At 46.4% G+C, this 16,321-nt stretch overlaps 1 protein-coding gene across 1 annotated transcript; it reads left to right on the top strand.

The window, feature by feature from the left end:
• The first annotated feature begins 11,492 nt into the window (after positions 1-11,492).
• On the top strand, positions 11,493-13,998 carry LOC147891553 (glucan endo-1,3-beta-D-glucosidase-like). The gene is made up of 3 exons (XM_087388399.1): positions 11,493-11,761; positions 12,295-13,620; positions 13,894-13,998. Exons 1-3 carry the CDS (start codon positions 11,698-11,700, stop codon positions 13,923-13,925), a joined length of 1,422 nt encoding a protein of 473 aa, XP_087244525.1. The 5' UTR covers positions 11,493-11,697; the 3' UTR covers positions 13,926-13,998.
• The last annotated feature ends 2,323 nt before the right edge of the window (positions 13,999-16,321 follow it).

Here is a 16,321-nt window from a genome sequence, read left to right as displayed (position 1 = left end):
TTTGAGTGCCTTTGTATAGCTGCGATTAAGGATGTAAACCGCAGTATTGACAGCCTCAGGCCAAAAGTGGTTTGGCAGTCCAGCACCTTTCAACATACACCTCCCCATCTCCACCATGGTCCACATTCGGTTTACAACAACCGAATTTAGCTGAGGCGTATGTGGTGTTGTCATTTGTCACTTGATCCCTTTGCTCTTGCCAAAATCTCCAAACTCTGTAGAAACAAACTCACCACCACCATCCGATCTGATTTTCTTCACTTTTCTCCCTGTTTCATTTTCAACAAGCTATAGCCATTCTTTAAATTTACCAAAAGCTTGAGCCTTTTCGGGAAGAAAGTACACCCACATCTTCCTACTATAGTCGTCGACAATCAATAAAAAATAGGAAGATCCTCCCAAGGCCTATGTAGGCATCTTACCGCACAAGTCAACATGCACCAACTCTAGAGGAGCATTTGCTCTATTCTTGCTTTCTTGTGGGAATGCCTTTCTTAGTTGCTTGCCCATCATGCAAGCTTCACATGGTTCTTTGATTTCTATGACTGCAGGTAAGTAAGCAACCATACCTTGCTTCTGCATCTCCTTCAGCACTGCAAATCCGATGTGGCCGAATCGTCCATCTCGAGCTTTAAGCCTCAATTCCTCCTCCATAAGTAAAGCACAGAACTCCTCAAATGACAATGGTTGGGGTCTTACCTGAGTGTTAAGCGCTGTTACCACTCCATCAGACCTTGGTGGACATATCTGGAGACACCATCGAGCTAGCTCTTTGCTAGTCTTTTGTATCCCAGCACCAGCTATCTGGTCACGCAGATTTTTGATTCGGGTTATGAACACCTTTGTTGTCTCTCCTTCATTCAACTTCTCAGCTGCGAGCTGATTCTCCAGGTTTTGGATTCTTGTCTAATTCTGCGTCTCATACTGACTCTTCAATATGTTCCAGGCCACAGTTGCCTTAGATGTATGCTGAATCAAGGTCAAAACACTATCAGTAGTCCTTGTAACCAGGGCACATAGAGCATCTGCGTTCCTGTGTTTCCAAGCTCGTAGAAGGTCAGCATTAGGAGGTATCGTACTCCCCGGACTTGCTGGGTTGGGGGTTCCTTGTGGTTCTGGGTCAGTCCCCAGTACTGTCTCCAGAAGCTCATATTAATCCATAATAGCAGTAATTTTAAACTTCCACAGAGTGTAGTTTATACATCTAGCTTGCCTTCAGTGAAGGCTGGTGGGTGAATCCTCAATGCCTGGATTGTTGGTGCAGCAGTAGCTGCTGAACTCGAGCCGCTTCCTGTTGCCATCACTCCGTATGCTATTGAAGCCCTCGCCTCTCTTCTATTCTTCGATCCTTAGAGCTGCCTGGGCTCTGATACCATGTTAAATTACACGGTGCAGCGGAATAGAAACTGAACAAAGAATAGAGAGTACACAGCAAATTGGAGAGGAACAAACTTTTCCTTTAGTACTATTGATGGCTCCGTCCACCCGTGCGCTCCCACAGTGGAGCTTAGATGGCGATCTAGACATATACTGAAATAGTTTAGGCCATGGTAGGTCTTTTATACTTGAGCAAGGCTGTGCCAGAGGGGTCCAGAAGGCACACATGTCGGATTATCCCTCCCCCCCTTTTATCCCTCCCCCTCTCCCCTTCCCCCAAACTCTCATGGTCTGATGCATTTTTTGGTATCATAGCCCCCTATTTGGCTACCTCTTGGCTACCTCCTCTAGAAGGGTTGTAAAAAGGCTTCCATAGCGAAGGCCTAGGGCCCAGACCAGACTTTTGGCCACAATTTTGTGAAGGGCCGAGGAGAAGCAAGCTGCAACTATAATTCTTCGCCAAGATTAAGAAACTCATCTCCACAAACTTGGAACTTGAAGCTGCTGAATTAGAAGAGCAACCCAAGAGGGGACCAGATATGCATAAGTTTTTTTACTTGGCCAGCACTAGGACGTTTTTTCAAATTCTTAAATCCTGTGCTTCCACATGGCACAATATACACCCTTAAATTTTTTAAATTCTGAAAGCCCAAAAGCTTTGAAAGCTTTTGAAAAGCTCTTTCAGCCCGTGCTTTCATGGCTTTCCTCTATGTCGCTATGCTCTACGCTCCCTCTTTGCTCCTCCGCCTTCCTCCCCCTTTTCTCCCTTTTCGCCACCATCTCCTCCCTTTTCTCCCTCTTCCTCTCCTCTCGCCTCCTTCCCGTACGTTCGCATGCCCTTCCTGTGCGCAGTCTCGCAATGCTCTTTGCTATCATGTGCTTCTCATGCTTCACTTCCTTCCTCTGTTTTCCAGATGACAGCGATTCAAAAATCTGACCTCGCTTCATGGCTCCATGTTTACGGCCTGCGCTTGCATCATTGGGTACGTTCTTGCTTTGTTAAGTCATGCCTTTTCGCTCATATGCATTGAATCTCGATTGGGTACTTGTTGCTCGGTCCATCTCCTGCTTCAGTCTTTTATGGCAACAATTTCTAAGTCTTTTAGAGTGTGCCCATCACCTTGGCGTTATGAACGAGAACCACCCGATCGTCGAGTTTCTTTCCTTGCTCGGGTGTAGAGCTGTGTCAATGATCTCATCATGTCTTTTTGTAGGGGTAGCGGAAGGGAAGGCCAGGATTCTTGCCTAATGCGAGGCGTGAAATGCAATGTGGTGTCTAGGAAACAGTGGCAAGCGGTTGTTTCCCCATTTCTCTTGACTGCCCTACTCTATTTGGGACCTTTAATGGCGGCAGCTCTCGAGTAGTTAAACGAATGGCACAAAAGACTTGCTCCAGGCGAGAATCCGAACGGCGTGGGGTGCTCCAAACATGCGTGTTGGGATCTATTGAAGACTACAAAGTCGTTTGCTTCCGATATTCTTGCTTGGAGGAACTTTGTTGTGGTCAGTGCATCTCTTGTATGATTTTTCTCGCGTCTTCTTTTCAACGGAATTCTACTCAATTATGTCGGAAGCAGGTAACTTGTGCGAAGCCTTAGTACTGCACCCTTGCTTTTTGCATCGTAGGAAACAACAATCTCTTCTGATACTAATTTGTCGACATACACATGTACCCATTTTTCCAAAACTTTGAATCCTAGCCCGCATTGAATTATGCAGAACTATGCTCATGGTCAGAGTTGAATTGTATGATTGTGCCGCCATGACCTGTACTTAAGAAATACTTGCAATGGATTGTAACACTTACATACGAATGTAACCACCTTTATACGGAAACTCTATTATTCTTTCTTGGCCTGTTACAAACTTTTGTTTTGTCTCTGTCTATCTAGTGGGGATAGTTGCAAAGTGCTTATGATTCTCTTTCTATGTTGCTTATACAGGCACCATTGACTGAGGAGATCGTGTTCACAGCATGCATGATACCAATTCTACTCTGTGCAGGATTTCAACATGAAGTTGTCATCTTTTTATGTCCCCTCTTTTTTGGCTTAGGTAATTAAACAAGACCTAATTGACTTTCCATCTAACAATGAACAATTTGTGTGACTACTGTTGTAGAGTTTTCGATATCTATAGATCAAAATATTTACTGGTTAGTGTGGCCCTTGATGGATGAGGTTTGACAAATTGGTTTTGTAAGGAATCACATAGAATTCAAAATTTAGCAGCAACAAAGCGGTAGAGAAGTTAAAGCGTGAGAGCTTTTTCCTTTTATATATGGAGAGCACAAAGTAAGTAATGCTGGTGTACACATTTTTCATTTGAAGCCAACATTGTCCTGTGCCTTTTTCGTTGATTTCTGCCCTGTAAGCATTTGCAACTATTCCTCACGACTTGTGGACTGATCTGATGACTGAAACGAGATCTCCAGCTTGTCATGTGCTTGCTCGGACCTGAGTTTGGCAACCACAAATCTTTAGTGGTGGTGTTTGAGATATTCACACACACACACACACACACACACACACACACACACACACACACACATATATTTACACACACATGTGCTTCCTCACGACTTGTGGACTGATCTGCTGATGACTGAAACGAGATCTCCAACTTGACACACACATGCGCTTCCTCATGACTTGTGGACTGATCTGATGACTGAAATGCGAAACGGACGAACGTAAGCCAAAAACAACGTAGATTGCTTTATGAAGGCTATTGGTTTGTGAAGAGACCCTCACGTATTGGCTTTCGAATGTTCACGTGCCGTCACCATCAGGTTTGCCCATGAATCTCCTTCGTTATGCTTTCTGTGTCATCGTTGGATTGTGTGTAGCTTTTGTGCTTTAATTTATCATCTTTAGGAAATTGCACATATGCTAACCAACATATCCAAACATGCAGAACATGAGGAATGCATATTGACTAATCATGATTGTTTTTCAAATTCCAACATTCCAGCAAAGAAATAGGAGATTTCTCGTCGAGCTGTGGACGTCACAAAGGATACTCCACGTAAGTAGAATGTACAGTCATTTCAATTCTGAAATGTTTCTGCACCGTCTGTTGCTCTGGTCTGCATTAATGCGCTACACCTCCAACACTGGAGGTGACTATTCGAAACGGGGGGATGGCACGTTCCCCTATGATATATAATTTTTGGAGAGACATGTGCCGGCTCTCCACCATACATTACGTATGGTTTTTTTTTTTTTACACCTCATCTTGAGCACGCACACTTCTTCGCACATTCTGTTTCCGCAAGGGAACATTACATTTGCTTGGTTCGACCAACATACTAATCATGTCTGCAACACTTCTGTTTTCGAGATGTTTGCAGCCTCCAAACGAGTGTCTTCTCCTAAAGGTACGCACAACAAAATGTATTTGCTTGATTCAAGTTATTTTATCAATTCTTTCACCTTCTAAAGATAGAGGTTCAGTCCATTTTGTTTTTCCTGTTGCGTTTAGACAAGACCACGTGAGTGAAATTGTAGCAAAGTTTCGGATGGTTTTTATTATTAATCCCTGTAGGTGTTTAAACCCGAACATAAGACATCGATTCATGTCATGATGTAGAAATGACCACCGGAGACTCCTTCGAACATGACCATTCGTCAACGCTTAGAGCAGCCAGAGGTTGAGCTATTCAACTTGATATAACATCAAGAAAGATGTCCTTGAGGCCAACTACATCATCGTGGTTGACCATCGCAGATAGATACAAGCAATGGGTTAGTAATTGCGCGGCTATTTTCTCTAGCCTTCAAATCTGCGGTGTTTGTGGCATAACCACGCTACTGTCTGCAAACCAAAGGATCGTTTCTTCGCAAGGCATAGGCATCTCGAGCCACAGCGCCGCACTCGGAAACATGATACTTTTGGATGCCTGCGAGAATATGGGCATGCAAGTGACTTACTGGAAATGCCAAAGCTGCACACGAGATGCCCAGCGGAGCAGATACATTGTGCGGTTGATGCCACAGTACTCTCGACAGTTGCTTAAAACAAACCACCTCCACACGCAACTGCTAAGCATCATAGATATATCCATTTCAGTTACCACGACTGCAAATGCGATTGCTCGTGGCACACTCGATCGAAGGTCACTTCTAGACAATCCTCTGATATCTTGGCGAAACGTCCCACTAAGCTCGACTCAAGAAATCGTGACAAACGAGCTGTCAGGTGTGCTCGCATACAACATCGAGAACAATCCAATATTGCGCAAGTACAATTCTTTAGCAGAGCGTGCGGACATCAAGATGGGTATGTGCATCTTGAGTCCTCAAACCATTGCAGGCATCTTGGAACTACACGATGAGACAGCTCCCTTCGAGTTAATGTCAATAGCGGAATCTCAGCCTGAGCTCCTGCTTTTGCAAAACATGGTGGACCCCGCGAACTGTCGCGCCTTTGATGCAAGGGACAAGCATGAGTTTGCCTCCATACAGCTACGGGGTACAGAAATGCTTTCAGAGAGGGTCGCTTCATTCCACATCGAAGGAGTAGCAGCAGCTGGCAGTGCGTGCGTTGACATAACCATGAGGTCAGCAGTGTTCCCCTTCCTGTTCCCTTTCGGACGGGGCTACTATGATGGCTGCATACAGTTCAGCAACTATGTGAAAATGAGAATATGCACATTATTCTCTATCTACACGCTCTACAAGCCGTACTTGTTGATCATGTTCCAGTTAAAACAAGCAGTGATGATTGCCAATTCAAGCAACTCTACATGCTTGCAACGAGACATCGACCAATATAGGAAAGCCAACCCTGCCACGACCGATGAAGACGCAATGAGACACGTGCTTCGCTACAGCATGCCATCAACAATGCCGGGGTCCCCATCGTGGCATCGACGGCAACTGAAGGACCTCATAATGATGGTCGATGCTTGGGGCCTCCCAGATTTCTTTCTGACATTCACTGCAGACGAGGTCACCGATACACGGTGGCAAGAAATTAATGTGATCGAGAGCATCGCAACACATTATAATGCGCAATTCACTTGGAAGGACTGTCCTATTGAATGCGTGGCACTTTTCCATGCACGCTTCCACATGTTCATGCGCAAGCATTTGCTTTCATCCGACGGTCTGCTTGGCCGAATACAACACCATGTCGTTCGTTATGAGATACAAAACAGGGGCTCCCTACACGCCCATGTCATAATGTGGGTCCACCATGATGACCGTTAGCGAATTGCAAATGAGATTGCGGCTTACATCCCCAGGGACGAGGCCCTAGATCCTCGAAACACAAGGCTGCGAGAACTAGTTCTCAAGAAGCAGTTGCACGTATGCAGGAAAGCGTGCTACGTCGGACCGTCACACCACAGTTGCAAGCACGGATTCCCTTTCGCAACACAACCAGAATATGAACCCATCCTCAACCCTCTGACGCAACGTTGGTTGTATTACCGGTCGGGACATGAGCACCGAGATGTCGTCCCTTACCACCCTTCCGTATTACTGTTGTGGGGTGCACACATGAACATACAGCGGGTGACAAACTCTTCAATCTCTCACTACCTCCTCAAGTACGCGATGAAATCTGAACCAATGGGCAAACTGAACATCCGTTCAGAAGACGCCTTGCGTTTGGGGTTGCAACATCTCGACGAAGTAAAGCTGAAACTCATCGCCGCGAGCCTCCTATCAAAACCAACCTCTCCAACAGAGGCCGCGCTAAACTGCATGCAGATACCAACAATCACAAGGAGCGAGACCGTTCACTATGTCGACTCCTTGCCACCATCTCTAAGACAACGCATCATCTCGCGAAACAACAACGTCACCCTGCACCCGGTCAACATATACTGCGGGAGACCGAGCGTCATAGAGGATAGCACGTTCTACGATTACCATAGGCAATATGTGATCCGAAAGCCCAAGGAAACGCAACGTGGAACGGTCGGTCTTGACCTCTTAGGCAACAGGATTGCAAAATGTGAGCGAGTAGTCAGATTCACTGACTACCACCCTGGACATCAACCGAGAGGGGTACTTCTACAACGTGCTCTTGCAAAAACTCAGCTTCAGGAATGAAACGTAGCTCATATCACCTGCCAACACAGCTGGATCCTACTTTGTCGAATGCCAAATGCGCGGCCTCATATTGAGCAACGAGGACCTCGAGATGTATGTGACCGAATACACGCAAAGGAACTTGCTAGCGACTGACCACACGGACCAGTTGATCAATATGATATTGCAAAAGGTTGCGATCATCCGAGACTGCCTGATGGAAGCGCCTAACATCGACCAGCAAACCGTCGAAGGGCCAACACGCGCAAGGATGTTGGAAAAAATGGCCGAGTTTCGCACCATCGCCAATGCCGCATTGACAGTAGAACAACAAAGAGTCTTCGAAAGCCTAGCTTCAACAAGCTCGGGGCTGCACGTTGTCTGTGGAACACCAGGTAGCGGCAAAAGCTTCTTGATACGGTACTATGTTTCGCATCTGGTAGTGCAAAACAAAACGGCAATACTCTGTGCATCAACAGGGGCAGCTACGACGCGGCTGAGCGGGATTGCAACCACTGTACACTACCAATTCAAGATCCCTGTGCGCAGCAGTCAGTACCCACTGAACATCCATGAGACGGATGAGCGACACCTCGCAATCAAGGAAGCCAACACGATCATCATTGACGAGATGTCCATGCTAACAAGCATGACTTTCGATCTCGTGGTAAGACAAATCGTCAATGTGACTAATGGCACATTGCATGAGCCATTCAGACACAAAATGCTCATAATTTTTGGTGACCTGGAGCAATTACCGCCAGTCTGCAAACACCGCGAGGATCTCTGCGAGCCGTGCCACATCACGTCCTCCGCGCACTGGGCTCAAGTGAAAATGTACCACATGCAATTCTCGGTGCGACATGCACGAGACATGCCGTTCCTGGCATTCTTGCATACCATAAGACTCAGGACGCCCACAACTGACGAGATTTTCGACTGTTTGGGGCAGTGCATTGTCGACAAGGAAGGTGCATGCCACTTCATCGATGCCGAAACAACCATCATTTGCACGCACAGAGTCGATGTCACTACCTTCAACGATGAGCTTGTGGAGAAATTCAACACTCCCGACATGATTGTGCATGTTCAAATACACAGTAACGCCGCGAGCAAACCAGCTCTAAAAGAATGGTTGGAGGACAAAAGCTTCAACGAGATAGGAAAAATTTGCGTGGGGGCGAAGGCAATGATAACGGAAAACATCGACCTCGCAATAGGTGCCGCAAATGGAGCAATGTGCAAAATCAAGAGCATCAATGCAACTAGCAGGGGAGAAATCAACGGTATCACTGTCATCGACACAACAGCGGCCGTGCTCACATTACGACGCTCGAAGCATCAGCGAAAGGCAATAAATGGAAAATGGTTCCACAAGTCCACATTTCCACTAACCCTAGCATACGCTATCACGGGACACAAATCCCAAGGCGCAACCATATCCAACAAAGCGCTGCTCATATTTCGAGGAGTGTTTGCCCCTGGCCTAGCATACGTGATGTTGTCCAGAGTGACTGAGAGAACGAGGCTGCACATACTACATTGCCCACATCCAGACATATTCAGACCAATTCCATGAGACTTCTCACAGCCGACAACACAACCACGTGCATAAAGGTATTCACTACCAGAGATTGAAAAAGGCAGAGACAAGTCATGAATATGTTATGTCAAACATGCGTGCAAGGAAAATGGTTTTAATATCTTGTCTGTTGTCGAGAACAGGTGCAGAGAATCAGAAAGCTCGGGACATTGCAGCATAAGACATGGACGCAGACAAGGTAAATTCCACCAGCTTGAAAGAATCTTTTTTTCTTGAAGATTTAAAAAGACAGCTCATTTGAAAAGACGGTGTAATAAGTCGTGCCTGCAAGCAGCTATTTGAGCTATACAAAAGCAACGCGAAGGCAACAAAACCTCCACCAGCAAAGAGGAGGTTCTTCCTAACCACAAAGCAATTCCGGCTAGCAAACAATGCAGGAGAACGTCCGGGAGCTTACATCAACGGCTTCAACACGTATGCGGAACTACGCGACTTCATTGACAACTGCAATAGGCGTTTGCCAGCTAAAAGAGAGCCGGGAGGCTTGAGATTCGCAAATGGTACGTAATGCTTCCGAAAAGTAAAAAAAACCGCAACAATTGAGAAAAAGAATTAACGAGTTGCAAGAACAACAAACTCATCATGGATTGCACTTCTCCTGCAGGACTCCTCAAAGAGATCCTTGTCGAGCTTGACATTGAGTTCGATGAGACCGATAGGATGATGGAAAGTTTGGAGGGGCAGAAGCTACTAGACACGAAGACGAAAGGGATCACAGCGTATGCGTGCGAGCTGCTGCATTACGGGTACAACGTATCCTTGGAGTTGCTGAGGGACACGACGCGCGATCAAGGAACGGCTATACTCAAACAATTCATGGAACAATTTGGAGGGACGCACGACGCGATGCACCCAGTGATGACAATGGAGAAGCTTACGTATATTTTCGACATGGACTTATACGAGGAGCGCTTCGGTATTGGAAACGATCCTTTCACGCCAACAGAGAAAAACCAGGGCAAGTAAATAAATGCATTCTATCATGGACCTCAAACGAAAAAAAAAAGACCGAAAACCTCGATGACTAACGTAATTGTCAATGTTTACGCAGGTACGACATTGAAAGACGCGAGCCTCGAGATGAAGGAGGAGCCTCCACTGAAGCGCCCGCGCAAGGGAATCGTGCGAGCCTCGTCGTCTACTGCATCGCGTGCAAGCCCAACAACAGAAAATACATAGGGAGCACGACGGACCTGCCGCGGAGGATCAAACACCACAATAAAAAACCACCGGCGAAAATGAAAGAGGACTTCCAGCGTTACAAGCCCTTCAAAGAAAATTTCGAAATCAAAGTTTTGGAAACAACAGACACTGTAGACAAAGCACGAACTTTAGAGCAATACTACATAAGGAGCCACAACACAGTAGGTCCATTAGGTTACAACACGCTCGAGGGCCATCCGGCTAGAGCGCGGAAGTACTATTTTCTAAAGCGTAGGAACATCATTTGACCCAAAAAATAAACATTTGTGCGTTCGAAATAAGGGATCCAATGAAGTTGCAAATGGTGCTGGAACTTTTGTCGTACATGCAATGCAGCTTTGGGTTTGGATTATTCCTGTCACAGTTGCATGCTTCTGTCTCAATTTGGTTTTCATTTATTATTTATACATTTCTGAAATACATCTCCCCGTCATTCGCTCGAAGTGGAATGACAATAGATTTGCTTACAGTGCAAAGAATACGAATTTGTCTTCCTCCGAAAAAAAGAAAAAGAAAAATTACGTTTTACTGTCGACATGAACAACATCAAGTGCAAGCAGGACTCGATGATAACGAAATCTCTAGAAAAGGTTGCATGCAATTGAACATCAATCTTTGCATCATTTCTGACAATGTAACTCATGTGAACCTCAACAAGATAGCAAAAGAGAGAACTATTCATCAAGAGCCCAGCTGGCCAAGCAATCTAGTTTTATAAAAAAAGGGAAGTTTTGAAGGAGCCCGCAGCCAAATCTCGAGACGAGCGTTTTGTCTTGTCATGTCACGAAGGCATAAAAAGTAGAATACAATTTGCGAAGGTGCATGAAAGCTGACAGGAGCTTTATATGGACTAGCTTTATATGGACTATGGATACTGGCAACTCATGAGAGACGCAGTCGACCGTTGCTGCGTGAGATCACCTTATTACGAGAAGAGCATTGAATGATGAAAGGATTAGCCTTTACAAATTAGGAGTTAAGAGAGACCAAACGGGAAAATGAGGGAGTTTGTTAGGATTTAGAGGCGCGTTATGGGAGAGAATGAGACCAGTCACTACTAGTCTCCAGATTGGTAAAATATTTTACGTAAGGGGTCTGCCGAATCGATTGAACGGCAGAGAGAAAGTGTCCGTTCTGGAGTATGGATCCTTTTCAATGCAAGGACAGCAGAAAAGGTTGCAGAGGCTGTGAGTAGAATTCTGAGGCGCCAGGCAATACTTTATATATTCAAGGACAGCACTTCCGTCTATGCACCGTCCCATCCGTGACCCCATCGTTCCTTGGAGTTCGAAGTTCGCACAAAGGCTCGAGGTTCGCCCACCCGCAGGGACGCGGGAGCCGCTTCTGAGGGCTATTTCCCGAGCGAGCAAAGAATCTTTGCTCCAGACACCGAGAGAGAGAGAGAGAGAGAGAGAGAGAGAGCGCCGGAGTGCGGCAACTGCGGCTGGTTACGACGTAGCTACAGACTGAAATATGGCGGCAAAACTGGGGTGGAGCCTGCGCGTGAAGCTGTTGATATGGGTGGGAGCGTGTGCGTGTAAGGCTGCGGTACCCAATGCTACGATTGTTGTGTGTGTGGTGATAGATAAGGGAAGCTTGTTGAGATGTTAGAGTACAATGAGGCAAGGGACTGATAGAGCGAGAGAGGTAGGAGGTTGAGGGCTGGGGGCGAAGGAGGGATGCGAAGCTCGCATGCAGCGTGCGAGAGAGCGAGAAGTGATGCCCAGATAGTTTGGTGGCTGACGAAGCGAGTTGGTTAGGTGCTTGGTGATTTGCTCAAACGGAAGCTTGTAGAGGAAAATAGGCAAGGTATACTGCAAGAGTCAGAGGGAGGGAGGAGGTTGAGGGGAAGAGGGAAAGGAAGGAGGCAAAAAGGCAGCGGCAAGGATGGGAATAAGAGAAGGAAGAATGATGAATGCAAAGGTGCAAAGCGTTGAGAAGAATGAGGAAGGAAGGAGGGATACAAAGCGAGCTGCAGGGTGGCAGAGTGCGAGAGAGAGAGAGAGAGAGAGAGAGAAGAATGTAAAGAGTGAACTAGTTTGAAGAAGTCTGTGTGAATTTTGGATGCAGGGGTGGCGACGACGACGACGAAGGTGGCGGATGGCATCGGAGTCAACTACGGCATGGAGGGCAACAACCTCCCCACGCCCACACAGGTCGTCCAGCTTCTCCAGTCCACCTCCATCTCCAGTGTCAAACTCTACTCCTCCGACCCCCAAGTCCTCTCTGCTTTCTCCAACTCCGGTATCAACCTCGTCGTTGGTGTCCAAAATGAACTCATCCCCTCCCTCGCTCGTAGCCCCAAAGCTGCTCGCATCTGGGTCTCCCAACACATCGTCCCTTTCTTCCCCTCCTCCTCCATCACCCACCTCGCCGTCGGTAACGAAATCCTCACTGATAAAGATCAGTCCCTTCTCCCCCTCCTCTTGCCCGCCATGCACAACCTCCAACTCGCCCTCGCTCCCCTCCAGCCCCCCATCAAAGTCACCACCCCCAACTCCATGGCCGTCCTCTCCTCTTCCTCCCCCCCTTCCTCCGCTGCCTTCCAGCCCTCCCTCCTCCCCACCATCAAGCTCCTCCTCCGCTTCCTCTCGCAAACCGGCTCCCCCTTCATGGTGAACGCTTACCCCTACTTCGCCTACACCGCAGAGCCCTCCAACGTCTCCCTGGACTACGCCTTGTTCCGGTCCAAGAACGGGCTGAAGGATTCTGGCACCGGCCTCGTTTACGGAAGTCTCTTCGACGCTCAAGTGGACGCTGTCTACTACGCCATCAAGGCAGCTGGGTTTGACGGAACCGTGCCTGTGGTGGTCTCCGAGACCGGCTGGCCTTCTGGTGGAGATCCTAACGAGACGGGCGCCGGGATGCAGAACGCGCAAGTCTACAACAGCAACCTTGTGAAGCGTCTTGCCTCCAATGCAGGTACTCCCTTCAAGCCAACCCTGCCCATCCCCACCTTCATTTTCGCTCTCTTCAACGAGAACCAGAAGCCAGGTCCTTCGTCCGAGCGCAATTTCGGCCTCTTCCAACCCAACAGAGTTGCAGTTTATGATGCCGGCCTTCTCAAAGCTCCTGCAACGGGCGAGCCCACTCCCTCAAACCCGGTCACCGGCCCTCCTTCCTCGACCCCGAGCCCGGCTGCCCAGGCCCCCACTGGCGTGTGGTGTGTCGCCAACCCCGGCGCAAGTGACGCCCTGTTGGAGCAGAACTTAAACTTTGCTTGTGGGGAGGGCGGCGCTGACTGTTCAGCCATTCAACCCGGCCAACCCTGCTTCTCTCCTAACACGCTAGCTGCCCATGCCTCCTACTCAATGAACAGCTACTATCAACGCCACGGCCGCAATTACTGGAACTGCTTCTTCAACAATGCGGGTTTGGTAACAGCGACAAATCCAAGTAACTCTCTCGCCCTTTCCCTCTGTCTTTCGCTCTCTATCTCCCTGCCTGTGTCGCAAGATTCACACTTGTCCTCGCACAAGAATGTTACAGTTTCCTCGTGGATAATGTCTTCAACAGGTCCTCGTTCTACGACGTGTCTTCCGCTTCCGTACTGCAACATTGTTTGCTCGCTCGCACTCAACATACAGTACCGCACTAAGATCAGTCACACTCCCCCATGTCTTGTCGTTGTAGCGGTCTCTAATTGTAACTTGAATGACTGTTTTGCAGGCTATGGCTCTTGCAGTTATCCTGCGCAATGAGAGGATGTGCTGCGCGCCTATACAAAATTGGTTTTGGAAGCCGAGTTGCAAAATTGTAGAATTTTTTGTTTCCACGAGTGGTGCCGATTGTTTTGGTAAATTAAATATGGGCACACTTATCATACGATAGAAGTCTTTGGCAATCCTTGCCCCACGTTGCTGACAGTATTTTGAAACTAATACTAGCATTGAACTTCTGTTACGGGCAACTCGCGTTATTGGTCTTTGGGCCGTGGAACAGCAAAATGTATGAAAATGCTTCTGTCTAATCTAGCTCTACAACAAAGAATGTAATACAAATGGACATGATAACTGGAACACCACTTATTTAAATTTAAAAATTTTGAAAATAGATTTTATTAAAAAAAGAAGATTGGCTAATCTTAAAACGAAGAGCTTCTTCCACTAGACCGGAACTCGAGTAGGGAATGTCTCAAAACTTTCTTCCCATTGCAAAACCATAATTTTGAAGACAAGCTTCTAATGTCACACCAGAATCCTAAGATAAGGAATGATCTAAATTTTGTAGCTCTATCCTCGTAATGAGTTTGCTAGACAAATGCTAAGTACAGAGAAGCGTTAAGAATCACAAATACCTTGCCACAAACTTAAACCTAAACATACACTTTAGTAGGCCATGTCCTTGCTTTTACCTCTCTCCATAAAAGCACAATTTTGAAAGCTTGCTTGCAACATCCTCTTCATCCTATCCTTTATTAAATGATGAAGTTTCTTTGTGGCATTGATCGTTTGCTAGACAAGTGCTAGCAATCATGGAAACCTTACCTCATCTCTTCGCTAGTATGAAACTTGATGATAACAAGAAGTTCCCCTTAGGGTTAAATGACATTGAACTCATAGAAAAAAACTTCAGATTGAATGCCCTCCGAACCCACCATGACATCCCAAGCTAAATACTCGAACAAGTTAGGAGATTTTTAACCAAAGTTTGAAAGATGAAAAGTTCTCCTACCAACCCCCATAGTACTAGCAATTAGGTATATAAACCTTATAAAAGAGGGTTTGGTTGAGCTGCTACAGATTGAGTAGTCCGCTAGTTTGGTCTTGCATAATTCTAGCGGTTGATAAACCACCTCCAAAATTCTAGCTACTTTGTCAATAAACCACCTCACCCATGTGTATGTATCCCAATACAACTTGATCATCCATCTAGTAATGAAGGCAAGTGACTTGAGGCGGGCATATTCACTATGTAAAGTCGCCCTACGTTACCTATGTAAAACCCCCCAACATCTAGTACCTAAGGCAAGTGCAAGTGACTTGGCCCCAGTCGATAGGCCACCTCATACAATCCACCCATGGGGCTACGTCCCAAAACAACTTGATCACCCATCTAGTATTGAAGGTAAGTGACTATGTCACAACCCACCTACAGCTAATACCCAAGGCAAGTCATTTGAGCCCGAGCCATTCGCTATGTAAACCCCCCTAGATCATCACTTGTGTTCAATAGAAGGAGTTTTTAAGTGCCACTTTTGTTCAATAGAAGGGCATTTAACTGCGTACATTATCATCGATGAAAGGCCATGGGGCATTCAATATGTGAGACCCCCCTACATCATCACTTGTGTTCAATAGAAGGGGTCTTTAAACAACAAAAAAAAGTACCACTTATGCATATATACATTCTATAATGCCATAGGAAATTTAAACCCCTTTGGCTTAAATGACATTGCACTAGTAGAAAAAGTCTTCAAGATGAATCCCCTCTAAACCCACCATACCATCAAAGCTATAATACTCGTACAAAGGAGTTTTTTGACCAAAGTTTGAAAGATAAAACTTCTCCTACCAACCCCTATAATTCTAGCAATTAGGTATATAAAGCTTATAAAAGGCCTGGTTGGGCTGCTATAGGTTGAGTAGTCAGCCAGTTTGGTCGGCTACCTACATAATTCTAGTGGTTAATAAACCATCTCCAAAATTCTAGCTACTATGTCAATATCTGTATCCCAAAACAACTTGATCATCCATCTAGTACTGAAGGCAAGTGCCTTGAGGTGGGCATATTCACTATGTAAAGCAGCCCTACATTACCTATGTAAAACTCCCCACCATCTAGTACCTAAGGCAAGTGACTTGGACCCAGTCGATAAGCCACCTCATATAATCCACCAATGGGGCTACGTCCCAAAAAAACTTCATCACCCATCTAGTATTGAAGGCAAGCAACTTGAGCTCAGGGCATTCATCTATATCACATGTGTAAAACCCACCTACAGCTAATACCCAAGGCAAGTCATTTGAGCCCGAGGCATTCACTATGTAAAACCCCCTAGATCATCACTTGTGTTCAATAGAAGGGGTTTCTAAGTGCCACTTTTAAGTACCACTTCTATTGAATAGAAGGGGCTTTTAACTGCGTACATCATCAT

The sequence above is a fragment of the Dipteris shenzhenensis genome, chromosome 17 (genome assembly GCF_047967505.1).
Source record: "Dipteris shenzhenensis isolate YYH24624 ecotype China chromosome 17, Dip_SZ_1.0, whole genome shotgun sequence".
Classification (NCBI taxonomy): domain Eukaryota; kingdom Viridiplantae; phylum Streptophyta; class Polypodiopsida; order Gleicheniales; family Dipteridaceae; genus Dipteris; species Dipteris shenzhenensis.
The sequence above is the reverse complement of the archived record's forward strand: the minus strand, read 5'-3'. Positions and strand labels throughout refer to the sequence as shown.